At 30.0% G+C, this 15,110-nt stretch overlaps 1 protein-coding gene and 1 long non-coding RNA gene across 3 annotated transcripts; one reads left to right on the top strand and one right to left on the bottom strand.

The window, feature by feature from the left end:
- The first annotated feature begins 789 nt into the window (after positions 1–789).
- LOC110610311 lies at positions 790–6,113 on the top strand. Of its 2 annotated transcripts, none has more exons than XR_002487193.2 (5): positions 790–922; positions 1,027–1,177; positions 2,977–3,586; positions 4,448–4,794; positions 4,947–6,113. It is a non-coding gene; the product is annotated as an uncharacterized LOC110610311 (long non-coding RNA). The 2 variants fall into 2 exon arrangements; XR_006350288.1 differs by lacking the exon at positions 790–922 and having other exon boundaries at positions 931–1,177; positions 2,977–3,249; positions 3,441–3,586.
- Positions 6,114–10,020: 3,907 nt separating this feature from the next.
- Positions 10,021–11,872, bottom strand: LOC110610310 (1-aminocyclopropane-1-carboxylate synthase 7). Its single transcript, XM_021750175.2, has 4 exons — positions 11,605–11,872; positions 11,347–11,475; positions 11,101–11,261; positions 10,021–11,003 (listed from the first exon to the last, which is right to left on the bottom strand). The coding sequence occupies exons 1-4, from the start codon at positions 11,773–11,775 to the stop codon at positions 10,142–10,144; spliced, it is 1,323 nt and encodes a 440-aa protein (XP_021605867.1). The 5' UTR covers positions 11,776–11,872; the 3' UTR covers positions 10,021–10,141.
- Positions 11,873–15,110: the final 3,238 nt, after the last annotated feature.

The following is a 15,110-nucleotide window of genomic DNA, read 5'->3' on the forward strand; positions in this document are numbered from 1 at the left end:
GTGGGGACTAACTCCTACTTGATTATGCCTATTTATTATTGTTAAAAATATTATAATTATTGCAGCAATTAATATTTATGAAAAAAATATATAAATTATAATAAAAAATATTAAATAATTAATAACAATAATAAATATATCATTACTGTCATTTCTTTAGAAAATATAAAAAAATAAAAATATTAAAGATAATTTTATATATATTTATTTTAATATTTTTTACTATTATAAAATTAATGTTTTTTAAAAAATTATAATTTATACAAAAACTCAAAAAATATTTTATATTTTAAAAATATTATTTAGTATGCTCACTTAAATTTTAAAAAAATAATTAATTTAAAGAAAAATAAAAATTATCTCTAATAGTGCTTTAAATAATATAATATTTTTAATTATAAAATATTATTTTTATTTCTCAAATAATATTTATAAATACATAATTTCATAAATTATACTGAATAAAATAAATAAATATATTAATTTTTTATTATAATATGTAAAAAAATATTAATTTAAAATAATTTAAATCAAAATCAGTCAATTCTCTATAATTAAACAATAATTTGAAATTCAACTATAATTAATAAATATTAAAAAATTTTAAATTTTCAATATAAGACTTTTAGCTTCATAGCAATATTAAATAAAATATTAACATTTATTAGCTATGGTATCAGTAATTTTTAATTTCAATTTTAATATAAGCTGAAATGTTATCATTTTAAATTAAACTAAAATTAAAAAAAAGTTAAAATTAATAAAATCCCTGAAGTTTTGTATTTTGGAGACAGCAAAAAAATTTAGCTCAATTCATGGCTCAGGAGGGGAGGCATGGCAAGGAGCAGAATAGCAACAGTTGCCCGCAAAAGTTAACAAAAAATTTGCCACTTCTTGCTGCTCTTTCCTCTCTTTCTCTCAGGTGTTCGATATTCTAGCTATAAAATCATTCCATTGCGTTTGGTCTGTTTCCTCTGACTCGCTTAGCTATCAAAACTAATGTATGTTTTACTTTGATAATTTTAGGTCAATCCAAGATTGGGTTTGGTCGCTTCCGAGCTAGAAGAAGAGATTGGAAGTTGCGGCGCAGAAGTTCAGAACAAGTTGGAGGCGGTTCGGCTTGACGACTTGCGGCAGAATTTTACTCTGAAGAGGCTGCTGAAGCTCTCGTAACTGAGTAGGTTCCTTTACTTGTGACGCTTGGTATTTGTGTCTTGTTGTTTCTCATGCCGGTGAGATAATATCTACAATTGCGAATATTTAATGTGTTTGCTTTTGAGGATAGGAAGAAATTGAATCTGGTTTTGTGGAGAAAAAAAATGAAGAGATGATTGGATGAAGCAACAAGGTATAAGTGTTGTACACAATATGTAAAATGGAATGGTTGATGGTTATATAGTCAGTTGTTAATGAGAATTGTTGTCATAGGCTTGCTTCGCTCTACATTGCAGTAATGATCCTCACTATCTTGCTTTGGTTGTTGAATCTGTAATAGCAACTGTCTGATTATTCATAAGATATTAAATAAACTGACAAATCCAAACAATGTAATTTATGGAATTATTCCTTATCTTATTCTGTGGAATTACTGTTATTTTTCATGATTCCAGTTATTTGGAATTTTGGATATTTGATATCTGGAATTCTGGATGAAATGCCTATGCACTATTAGGATAGTCAAATTTTTACTACTTGATAACATATAAATATCATCCTACATTCTCACCCTGAGCTCTAAGGATCAGGATAAAATCTGCCTCGAACGATAAAATGACCCATTTCTCACAAAAGATGCTTATCAGGTTGACTGCCTACCATTAATGCATTATTCGGAGAGACTGCTCCCTGACCAAAAGTAGAATAAATTAGCAATAAATACCTATGTCCTAGAAGGTGTTTGTAATCCCACGATGCTGTAAATGTGCCCAACAAGTAACTTCATCTCAGCCACTCCGTATTTATTAGTCGACCGCCCACCGTTAATGCATCATACAGAGGGACATGCTTCCTAAAAAAAATAGAATTGTCAACATCTTAGAGGGACATGCTCCCTAAAAAAATAGAACTGTCAACATCTTAGGATAACATTAAATTGTGAGAGTACAACTTAGATTAAGGGCAAAGAGATCATAGCAAAATGGTGAACATGGAATATACAAGGGGTAGATATACAAGGAATAAGACCATTCTTTCTGAACCACCATGAATCTTCATTTTTGTTATATCTTTCGCTAGAGCGTTTACAAAGGTTCTAAACTCTCCAGAAACTTCACATCCATCAATTAACCCATTTTCAAAATACTATCAAAGCTCAACCCGACCTTCCCATTTTTGAAGTTGTTTGTGTAAAAGCATGGCTATGGCTGCACTCTTCTTTCTCATTGACATGTTTTAATCAAACTCATTTCCTCTTTTTCATTGTAGACAATGCCATTCTCCTTTGCATTGCACAATTCTAGAATATTTTGGTAGGCCTCAATTTTGTGCTTGCAGTCTTTACATTTGGATATCACTCTTTTGCAGTTTTTTCTTATATCAGCTATTTGGAAGCAGTTAATTGGATTTATGATATTAAAGGAATAATCCAAACCCTTGTTCATTTTCTGTTGGGAACTTGATACTCTATGTGTGGAACCTGTTTCCATTGTATTAAGGTGAAGTTGTATTCATGGTTGTCAAAACTGGCCCATTTTAATCAAGAACCATAGTAGTCGCTTGTGCAGTTTAGCTATAGGTCCCCTTTATTTGAGAACTGGGGTTTACTTGAGTGAATTGGCCAGCTAACCAATGAACTGGTCCACCCAGGCGGGTTAAAAGTTTATCATCTTTGTGGTACTTTTTGTTGAATAAACTAAATGAGGTTGAAAATTGATTATTTTCTCACCTAAACTTCACTTTTTTTATATAATAGTATGACATTATTGTTTATATTGTTTAAGCAGTATGTGGTTCAATAGTAGATATTTGTCATTTCAGATTTTCTAGAGGAGTTGAGTGCATCTGAGAAGTTCGTGAATCCAGGATTCCAGTGTGGGGAGTCAGATGGCCTTCACGAGTATAAAATTTGACAGGCAATGAGCAGTGGGTTGTATCAAGGAATTTTAGATTCTCGGAAACACTTTACGTATGTTATGAAGGTTGCTTCCATCTGGTTGTGCAGCATTGACAGTTGTGACCTTACCTGGCAAGGGAAGTACAGGATTCTTAAACATGGATGACAAAGCTTCCGATTGAGAAACTACCTAATATGTAAATGTCTTAGTAAAAGAAGATTAACTGTTTTGGTAATTATAGTTTGGTATTTGCAAATTGTCAGCCAATTCTCTATTGCTATTGAAACTATTCTAAATGTCATTTATGACCTTTCATTGTATTTCAAATATTAAAACTGTACAAATTTAGAATTACTTAAACAACAGTGTTCTTGTTATTGTTGTTAGATGGAGATGGTATTTTATGGGAGCAAATGGATCAGCTTCAACTGTTGCTCCAGTGTATACTATTCATTGTACTTGGCGCTCATTTCTGTCTCCACAACATTGATGACCCTTTTATGGAAGAAGGGGGAGAATGATTTACCTTCTAGGTGATTGCATGTCAAATCTTCACTCGATTATAGATTATTTTCTGTGCTGCATATTTAGATTTTGCTTTATGAAGAACATTGCTATATTGATAATGTAATGCTGCTCATAGAAATTTTGTAACATACCTTTTGAGGTTGTAAATTAGTAGTAACTAAAAGCCAAACACGAAATACTTTTATTTGATTGGAAGTATCTGTTAATGGTCTTTTTGATGCCTCTATTCGCAGCCTTTTCACTGGCGCAGATCTCCATGTGTGTGCATGCATCAGTGTGATTTACTTTTTATTTCCTTTACTTTTCCTCTAATACTCGCAAAAATTTTTTTGCTAAGCTTCAATGCAAAGAAGAAAAATGTTGCAATGAGGTCATATGAAGAAGATGTTGCAATGAGGTGGATATGGTTTTATACTGAATTGTTGCAACAGGTGAAAGTGCATTTGCTTATGTATAGGGAAAACTGTCACTTTGCATCTGTTATATTTTAGTTTACTTGAATAGGAGATTAAGTTCTCAAGTTTTAGAGGAGTTTGTCTTAGATGGTAATTGATGGACAAGTGGAAACGAAATTAGTGAATAATCAGTAGGTATGTATCATTTGTGTGAATTTTATCTAAATTTCCTTGGCGGCTTTGGGTTGGTACTATTTGTTCAAGACAAAATAAAATATCAAGAGAAACATCAATTCCGGTTTTGTTGAATGTAGAAGAATAATTGAGTTTATGGTTGAAAACCTTTGGAAACTTCCTTTCATTTTGAGATATTGTATGGGAATCTCCTAATCTCTCCAGTAACTATACTTCAGGTGAAATTGGGCAAAGCACGGCTAACTTCTTTCTGTCTGTCTTAAACATTTTGTACAGCAATTCCTAGTGAATTCCATAAGTGTCTGATGTCGGAGTTTAGGCATACTCAGCTGGTGAACCTAAACTACACAGAGTTTCCTCTTACTAGAAAGACTGCAGAAAAAGGGAAGAATCTCAGTGACTGACTCTATTGTAAAATGATGATGACTAAAATGAGTTTATTATGTCACATGGGCATGGCTAGTGGGATTTGTCACTGGATTTTGGGAGGTTGTAGCATTCTTTTCTACAAGAAGGTCCAAAGGCTTATGTTTCTTGATGATGACAAGAAAGGCCTGCTAAAATCCTCAATATGAAGGGCTTCAGCTCAAAGTTAATTAGGATTCAACATCAATAAATGACAGGTATTGCTTCAAACACAATATCTCATGCATTCTGTGGTTCTTGGTGGGTGATTGTTTGCAAAGGAGATACTTCTTTGCAGTGTTTTCTTACACGTAATGCATTCTACATCCAAAATAAGATTACCTTGAGTATTTTTTTTGTATGACCACAGGTACTCCCAGTCCACTAAGCTGAGACTAAATCTTGTTTGCATCAGGTCAGTCCACTAAGAGGTAAAGTGCTCCTAATAAGTATTTGTTAATGGATCTAACCGTTGACTTCACTCAAGGAAGTGCCGAACTACTTATCTCAATACTCAACACTCATTGGTTCCTTGAGCATATTTTAGTACCTATCAGACAGAGCTGAGGAATAAATTAGCATATAAGTTTATGCATGAACTTTCACAGTACTAATAAATGTATGCCACCTGCTTAGGTAGTTCAAGTCCAGTTGTTTCTTGCTCTTGTAGTCTTGCAATCTTTTCATCCAGAGGTTTTCATCTCAATCTGAGGATTCTTTGAATCTCTTATTACGTGCATTATGAAGTATTAGATCATTAAATTATCCAACTTTGATGTCATCCCATGTGATGCTATGTATATTTAGATGTTACATGACATATATTATTTCCAAAATCTGATGACAAAACATTTGAATATTGAAACATTCAATCCTCATGTTTCAATCATTGGAAGATGACATTGGTTGGACACTCAAATAATTCCATACAGAAAGAATGAGAGGGCGATTTCCCATCTTCCCAATTGGGAAGATCATGTACAAACTGAAAATATGGAAGGCCACATGAACTGTGGATTTGTGATCTAAATGGGGACTGATTTTCCAAAAAGTATGATCAGATTGTGATCAAAGTGTGGACCCACTATCCCATTTGCTGCATTGGCAGCGCAGATCACGCAAGTGGAAAAAAATACTGAATTTTCTTCACTTTTTGAAGGTATTCACCAACTTTGAATGAAGTAGATAGCTCAGTTGCATGTGTTGATCATATATGGTGGATGGAATTCTGTGGCCGCTCGTGTGCCATATGGGGTCACGTGGACGGCTGTGATCTATCTGTTTGGTGCAGATTTTGACTAGAAAAACATAAGCCTAAAAGGTTTGGTTGGTGACTTGGTGCCGTGGCTACCTTACAACTATTATTTTTTAATGTTGTCTGAACCATATAAGTAAATTTTTATTTGCTTTCACACGCACGAGCAAGGTCCTTGCTTTTTGTTCCTTTTAAGAACAAATATTACTTTTTTTTTTTCTTAAATTATTCTCGTTGATAAACTACATCCATTGAATAGATGATTATTATCTATTTATTTTTGAAGTGGATTTTGATTTATAAAAATATCTTTTGTACTCGACTCTTCAGTATTTGGTGTCACACTGATCTTAATTGATCTGAAATCGAGTTGTTCAGACTTAATTAGAAAACGCTATCCGTAAACTTTTATTTATTTACAAGGTTTGAATTTGAAATCTTATTCAAAACCCTCTTAATTTCTTTCTCTAGACTTAACTTTAATTTGTTGAAAATGTAACTTTTTTATTAATCTTCTATGCAATTGAACTCGAAATTTCACCATTCTAGCTATGAATTTATTATCATATAATTGAATAGAGAGTATTTAAAATTTGTAATCTAATTGAAATTAAGTCATGGTTTTTAAAGTTGAATTTCTATTATAGATAAGTAATGTGAAATATTAAACTATTTACATTCTATACTCAATCGGTAAATTGTTACAAGAAAATAGGCTGGATTAGAGATAAGGTAATAGAATGGATTTGCTTAAGAATTTGTCTTTTTCCTTATATAAATACAAGAAACTAAAAAGTCATGAATATATTGTAATTAATAATGTTTTAGAATTTTTATTTATAAATTAAAAGAATGGGAAAGGAATTAATTTATGTTTGATGCACCTATTACTAAACTAAGAATATAATTTAAATAATTAACAATTAAAAAAAATGCAACAATTTGACAAAAAAATAAAAGTCACACAACTGTGAGATGTAGTCAAATTTATTTAATCTTTTAATTATAATTTATAAAGAAATTTAAATTGAAATATGAAATTTTACTGATAAACAAATTTTGATTATTTTGCCAATTTCATATATGTCAGAGTCAGTATTTCCAAAAACCAGTCGCTATGCTGGTTTCCTTTCAAGTTATTTAGACCGAGTCACCTTCTTCAAAGTCAATTGATACTTCTCTAAAAACTAAAAAGTAAATACATAAAAAAATTCATCAAAGTAAACTAAACTTATTATAATTTTCCTAAAGTAGAGGTGACACAGAGAGACAAAAATTAATTAAAAAAATTCCTTGAGTTAGTCAAAACAGCTGAAGATGCATACACACTATATGATTCCAGTTGATTATATAACTCAGCTTTCTTGCCTTTCATTTTGTTGTTTTTTCCTCATCTTTTTAAAATTAAAAGGAAAAATATATATTATTTGGTAGAAAAATCAAATTGCAACTCTTTCCTTTAATTTCCTTTGTAAGATATTATTATTGCCAAACCAAGTTGGAGGATATCTCCTGACCTGAATATTCAAAAATTCTTGATCTTCAATCACACCTTCAAGATCATACCTTGCTTTAGCTTAATTACATATAAAATAATTATCACGTGGCAATTACTTAATATATTAGAAGTCGGCTTTCATTGTGAAGCATATATTAAATAAAGTTCATAGTTAATTCATTTAGTTTCCACTCCAGCATTTACTGATTTTAAGAAAATAGGCGAAAGTTAATTCACTTTTAAAATTAATTCAATGGAGAAATTTTATAAGATAGTATTAGAAAAAGGATTTTGATATGTGCGAGTGAATTTAACTTGAATGATTCGCGTTTTTTTCTTTTATTCTCTTTTTATTTTATTTTTTAAAGACGTATAACTGTTATTCTATTATAGTGTCACCTATCATTATCATATAGAACCGTACATACAAACATACTCTTTTTTCTTTTCATCGTAAAATAGTTATTTAATTTTCTTTTGGCACTCGTATTGACAAGATCATAGTGTAGTTGGGTCTGTTTCCCACTGACCCACTACGTCAAATGAGTTGAGTCTTTTTTTTATGAATCTCGAATCTCGATCTATCTGGTCTGTGGAATGTGATCTTAAAAAAATGTTAATGTTTATATTACAAACTAGCCATTGTAATTATCAGGGCTGCTTCATGATAATATGAAATGTAATATATCAGCCGCGCCGGGGGACCAGAAATCGTTGGTAATGAGCAAGGATCACACGCTAAACCTTTATATATAGAAATTAAAGCACACCAAATCTTTAATTATCTAAATAATTACATCTTAATTAATTAATCAAAGCCATAATGACCTGACCATGTCAGGATGATTAATATTAATTAGTTAAAAAAAAGCTTTATTTATTTATTTATTTATTTTTATAGATATGTCATATTAAATCTGAAGGGTGAAGTCCAACTTAGTTTTCCAACCTAGCCATGCGGCGTTTTGGCTTTGGAGTTTGGTCCCCAGCTGCCGCTTAACCATCGTAATCTTTCAAACCCACATTTGTCAAGTACTAATTCAGTCAAAAGAATGTTAAATTAGACATTAATCATCATTATTTATATCTAATCATTCTTTATAAAAATTACTAATTATTCTCTCTCACATAATTTTATTCACTTGAGTTTTTCATATATATTAAAAATATAATTTTTTAATTATATTTATAATAAATATATTAAATTTTATTAGATATTAAAATTATTAATTAAGTGAAAATAAATTTGTATTTTTTTAAAATTATTTTTTAAAAAAATAAAAATTAAAAATTAAGAGAATAAAATTTAAAACCTTTCAGATTTAATGAGAAATAATTATCGTTAGATTAAAAAGCGAGAAATTCAAAATGAAAATGGACGTTTTTAGCGTCCTCCACCAGCCCCGCAGATAATTAAAGAAGTCAAAAAGTTCTCTATACACGGAAAGGACATTATTAAAAATACTTGGGAATTAAACTTGTTAATTAATGTGGATAGACATATGGACAGCAATTGAAAGCTTTGACAAGTAGCTTCACCCATTGACAATTTCACATACTTTTTTTTATTTCTATAAAAGTCATCATGTTGGTTGAGTATGCTTAGCATAGAACCCAAAATCAAACCCATTTCTTGCATTAATCAAACAATGACCAAGACAAATACACGTATCATAAACATATTGATTAAGGTAGATTAAAATCTTCTAGCAGTTTAACTGAAATGAATATTGATTAAGGTAGATTAAAATATTCTAGCAGTTTATCTATATCATTTCAGTTTAGTAATATAGTGGTTTTAAAACCGCAACAGTTCTGTTCAAATTAATTTAAATAAGTTTTTAATCCACTTTTTACTGAATTCAAAATGATTAAATTAAATTATTTAATAGTTTACCATTAATTGACTTAAAATGATTCATCTAAATTATTTAGTAGTTTCGTACCGATTAAAGTGGTTTTAGAACCGCAACAGTCCTCACTCAAATAACTTTTGAATCCACTTTTCATTTTAATTAAAATAGTTAATCCAAAATTATTTATCTAAAATTATTTAGTAGTTTCGTATTAATTATTATATATAATTTTAATTGATCGTAATCTGTGACATAAAACGTTTTGTTACGCGCAGACGGCTCAGCTCAACATTATCATTATTTATGCAGATTGAATTTTGAGTTTTTTTTATATAGATTAACAATCCAAAATATTTCAGGTTGCAATTTTTTATCTTTACAATGTGAAAAGTTATAAATATTTGTATATTTTCCTATTTTAGATTATGTGAAATTTTGAAAAGTATATTGAGACTAGGGTTTTAAAAGTCGTGAAAGATTATATTACTCTTCTTTATCTAATATAATTTTATTTTTGTTTTATTTTGTGAAATAATTAAAATTTTTATATTACCTTTCTTTTCTCTTTATCTAATATTACAATTGAGGGTGAACGTGTGTATAGTATTATGTGTTTATCTCAACAAGAACAGTGGGACATATAGTTGGAAACCTAATTGAGAATGTACCAAAGAAAAGATTAAGTTGTGGGTAACAAATTCCAGAGACATTTTATATGATATATATGAAAACTTTCTTTCAAACGTATTACAATTGAATGAGACAAATGGAATTTCCAGGAAACTTGCTTGGGAAAGCAAGAAAACAAGAATGTATAACATATTGCAATCTGGTATACAATATATATTTATATATGTAATAATGAATTCTGGGTTTGGGTTTGGGTTTGGTCATCTAATTAAAGAATCAAAATGGCTAAAGCCATTAAAAAATTGCATATTGCTGTAAGAAGAGATTTAGTTGGTTTCTTTTTTCCTTTGATCCATGAAATTATGTATCCTCTTCAGTGCAACTTCCAGTGTCTGCTCGCTCATGTTTGCAAAACAAACTCTAAACCAGCCTGGTTCAGAGCAATGGCAAGAAGAACCAGGAGAAATATTCAGCTTCAATTCATGAATCACAGATTTCCAAAGAGACAATTCACTTTCTCTTGTTTGTGTCTTCAACAAAGGACTTAAATTCATCCAGCAAAACAACCCAGCATTGCCTTTTAAACACTCGATCCCAGCATTTTTCAATCCTTCAATGATCATTTCATACCTTTTCCTTAATCTTTGTCTGTTTATCTTAATATAATTCTCGGTGAATTTCTTGTCAGACAACATGCAAGCTAAGAGATGTTGTGTTTGCGAGGAAATTAAGGTGAAACTAGACATCCTTCTTGCAGTTGTAACAACTTTTTCATTGTATGAATATATAGTTCCAACTCGAAAACCTGGAAGACCAAGATCTTTTGAAAGACTGTAAACAATGTGAACTCTTTCTGAATCTTTATATCCACGAGCTTCAAGAATTTCTGCAATGCTTACGAATTCAGATGATGAGAATGCAGATCCTGAGTAGATTTCATCAGAAACAAGATGGATGTTTTTTCTTGTGACGAAATCAAGAATCTCTTCCAATACTGAACGTTGGATTGTGGCACCTAATGGGTTTGAAGGATTTGTTATAAGAACACCTCTCACTTTGATTTTCATGGCTTCTGCATCTTTATATGCAGCTTCCAAGGCTTGAGGAGTGATCTGAAAATTGTTTGAGCTGTCGCAATGAATGGGTAGGATTCTTACACCAGTCCTCCACCTCAAATCTCTGTCGAATCTGGAAATCAAAACCAGAAAAATCACAAGTTCAGCTACAGCACGTAGAGGAATGAAAAGAAAGAAAACAAGTTTCAGTTAAAGTTCTTGGTTCTTACCCAGGATAATATGGAGTTGGAACAAGCAAAGCATCGCCAGGATCAGCTAGAATGAAGGTTAACAACTCGTTGGCTGCAGTTGCGCCTGCAGTTAACACTACTCTATCTGGGTCAAATTTTGCTCTTCCCCCTCTAATCTGTTCCATGAAACTTGCCATTGCCTGTACAATTTATTGCATATAACCGGTCAGAATTTTTCTTTGTCTATTCTTATAATAAACGTGGGTAGACGGAACAAGCAAGTACCTGTCGGAAAGATTTTAGCCCGTGGTAATCTTGAAACAAGGCATTCTCTCTGAACCCAGGAGCTCCTTTTCCCCAGGTAGAAGCTTCCGGATGCTTTTCCAAGTACTCTTCTACTAAATCAAATGAAACCTGTTTGATGAAATTAACAAGAGAAAGAATAAGATTATTGTTGTTATATAGTTGCATCAATCGATGAATCAAGCTGCTTATGGAAGGTCTAAATGAAAGTTTAAGCTTGGTGCTGAGACTGAAACTTACTTGATTTTCAGCAAGTCCCATTTGTATAACTCCTGAGGGATTTTCTGATTCATCGTAAGGATCTTCATCATATGCTTTCCAGCCTGCAAAGTATGGAGAATCCTCTCCATGAGTTTCAGAAACTGCAACTCTTGATAGCGGAACAGTAGGTTGCTCAATCTCTATCGCCATAACAGGATTACAGCAAGCGCTAAGCTTTTCTTGAGAGCTCGCAAGCTTTTGTGTATGGAAGGCGAGAGAAAGAGAGAGAGAGAGAGAGAGAGAGGCTGTGCTGCTTGAGAATTGCTGATTGAAGCCAATGTCAAGAACTGTCGTATATATAGCACAAAGTCTAGAGCTTTGACATTAAAAGAAGGGACCCACAACTGGCTTGGTAATAATGAGAAATAAAATAAGAGAGAAAAAAAAAATTAAATTATCAATAATTGATTCTCTGTAATGGAAGCAGTATAAAAAATCTCTCTCTCTCAACATTTACAGAAGAAAATTTTATCTCCATTTGCCAACTGTTCGTTTCTGTCATCTTCCCAAAACTTTCTTTTTCTCAATCTTCATGAGATCTACAAAGAATATGGTGGTTGATAGATAGGGGGCCAGGGTTGGTGTTAATCATTTTCATTTTAATTACTTAATTTCCACTTCCTTAAAAATGTGATCATTTTCATTAACCCATTAATTAAACTCTCATTAAATAAATTTCTTTATTATCCTATGCCTTGAATTTTATATATTTTCTTTTATAAATCCTAATTATTATCCATTCAAAAAGCTTATAATAAAGTATTTTGTAAAGTTAATGATAAGTTTATTGTTAGATTTTGGATAAATCTACTATCATATTAGGGTTTTCATTTGGAGAATTTCGACAAAATTTTATTTTATGTGATTTTTATTTTAATAAATTAATGGTGGGTTTTTTCCCTTAAAGTTTTCATTTCCAAAACCTATGACTAATCAAAACCTTGTTATGAGCAAAAACACTTGTAATTAAGAATCCATACATATATGTTTGCTAAGTAGAGAAACCAAAATCATGCATGAGATCAGAATAAGGATACTGAAACAGTTCTATAGCATGCAAAATATTTGAAGAGATCTAGTAGTAGTTAAGCTCTAATGATCTGACAAAGATACCAATTTAAACAAGATTAAAATTCTGATTTGGAAACACAACTAACACAAACTAAAAGCTTTTAGAAGATCTTATGGTCCCACTGGATTAACTCCGAGCAACATAATTTATAACATCATTAGTCCTTAAACATCCTAGTTAATGATCTACATAGCAGCTAACTACTCAATGAAAGTGGAAGCTGAGTCTCATATTGGTCCCAACTAATTTAAAGTCCATCTATCATAAAATTTAAATGGAAAAAGCTTTCTCGGAAAAAATTATCTACAAGAATGGAACTCGAGATCTTACTTAAGAAATATTTAACTTCTTCTATTAAATATAACTTCTGAAAGCATTTCTTAATGCGTATCCTTCGATGTTCAAGTGTTATATTAGTTCTAATTAATTTGAAGTCGAATCGTTATTTAATTTAAATGGAAAATTTTTTAGTGGTTTTTTTTTCAATTCACGAGATTTAATGTAAAAACTTTATTTAAGAGGTATCTAATTTCTATCATTAGATATAATCCACGTCAGTAAAATGAAAATATTTATGAAGTTTCGACTATGCAGAATTGCTTATGGTTGATTAACCTCATTAATCACAGGATTAGTGGGTTAATCACTAGAGGGATTAGCTCTTAAGTACGCAAAACAAACGCATGCATGATGTGGAAAAAGGAAGATGCATATCTACGATGTGGTAGTTTTGGTTGACAATTTGCATGCATAGATGTAAGAATTAAGATACTTGTCGAGATTGTGTAGCATTTCAACTAACAAACCTAGATAATAATATCCAAGAGGAAGCAGAAACCAATAAAAATAAATAAGAAATTCACAGTCGATGAGGAGAATATGTGCGTATATGACGTGGGAATATAAATATATTGCAAGAAATTGATGATCAAAAATCAACTGAAGCCTGTATTAAAGGTCTAAGATTTTGCAATATGAATAGACATATTAGATTGCATTTTAATGCAAAATTGAGAACGTGAAATTGAGTGATCCATGATCATTGCTCCTCGGCTTTGGTATGTAACAGACAACCAATACACTAATACCATTTAATTAAGTAGCAACGCTTAAACATTTATTACTAAAATAATATTTAATAATTTAAAATTATTTTTAAAAAATTAATTTTACACTCATAAATTTAGTCTGGTCATAAGTGCATCTGAATAAATTTGAGAGATCTCAAATTCTACTATTTTAATTTCCAATTCCTATTTTAAAAAAATAATTAATATTATTTTTATATATAATAATATATTTTAATATTTTATTATTAAAAAAGAAAAATTATTTTTTAGTCATTGAAATATAGTGTAATTAATGAATTCGTCTCCCTATTTTTAAAACCCAACACTTCATCCTTGAGGTTTAATTCCGTTAAAATTAGAGGTATCTCCATAAAAAATACAGTCAATGGCAAGAAAAAATGACCGAACTACCCTTTCTACAACCCAACATTTTAGTCCTTAAAATTTAATTATTACAAATTTATAGGTCACTCTCCCTCTTTCAAAGAATCAAAGAAAAAAATATATTTTCGTCCCTAAGATATTACATAATTAATAGATTTGTCCCTCTATTTTTCGAATTCAATACTTTAGTTTTTAAAGTTTAATTTTATCAAAATTCAAGAAAGAAAATCTCAAATTCAATATCCATAAACAAATAAAATTTTTAATAAATTTAAGATTTAAATTCAGCAAAGATAATAAAAATCAAAATATATAAAATTTAAATTATTAAAAATAAAAAGTTAAAACTTAATAGAAATTATTTTTGTAATATTTGAAAAATTAATTAAAACATTTATAACATTTGAAAAAATCTACTAGTTAGTTTTTCATTAATTTTAGTCGTTAAGTATCATAAAAAAAATCTACAATACTTTTGAAATGGACGGAGTAATTAGTAAATTTTCTAATAATTTGAGGGACCAACTAATAATTTTTTCTAAACTATAGAGACTAAATAGTAAAATATTTAGTGATAAAATTAATAGAGAAACTAATTAGTAAACTTTTTAAAATATAGAGATATTTTAATATATTTTTTAAAATTAAAAGATTAAATAGCGAGTTTTTTTATATTATAGGAACAAAATAATAATTTTTTTATTTTATTATTGATAAGGATATTTTTGATATTATATTTGTTTTTCTTTCTTTTGATCAAATCGAAATCATTGACTTAACAAAAATTTTTTACGGAGAAATTTTGAATTTTGATAGAATTAAATTTTAAGAACGAAAGTATTGAATTCTAAAACTAGAGAAAAAAATTTATTAATTATGTTATATTTTAGAGACTAAAAAAAAATTTTCTTATAAAAATATATATAAAGATTGTTTATACTACAATAATGAAAATATAA

Source organism: Manihot esculenta, chromosome 3, assembly GCF_001659605.2.
Source record: "Manihot esculenta cultivar AM560-2 chromosome 3, M.esculenta_v8, whole genome shotgun sequence".
NCBI classification, from domain to species: Eukaryota; Viridiplantae; Streptophyta; class Magnoliopsida; order Malpighiales; family Euphorbiaceae; genus Manihot; species Manihot esculenta.

Bases quoted from the DNA above. Each gene is read 5' to 3' on its own strand.
- LOC110610310 (XM_021750175.2), bottom strand. From the start codon at position 11,775: ATGGCGATAGAGATTGAGCAACCTACTGTTCCGCTATCAAGAGTTGCA. The intron at 11,262-11,346 runs GTACTTGCTTGT...TAAATTGTACAG, and splicing joins GGCTAAAATCTTTCCGACAG to GCAATGGCAAGTTTCATGGA. The intron at 11,004-11,100 runs GTAAGAACCAAG...TTTGATTTCCAG, and splicing joins CCAACTCCATATTATCCTGG to ATTCGACAGAGATTTGAGGT.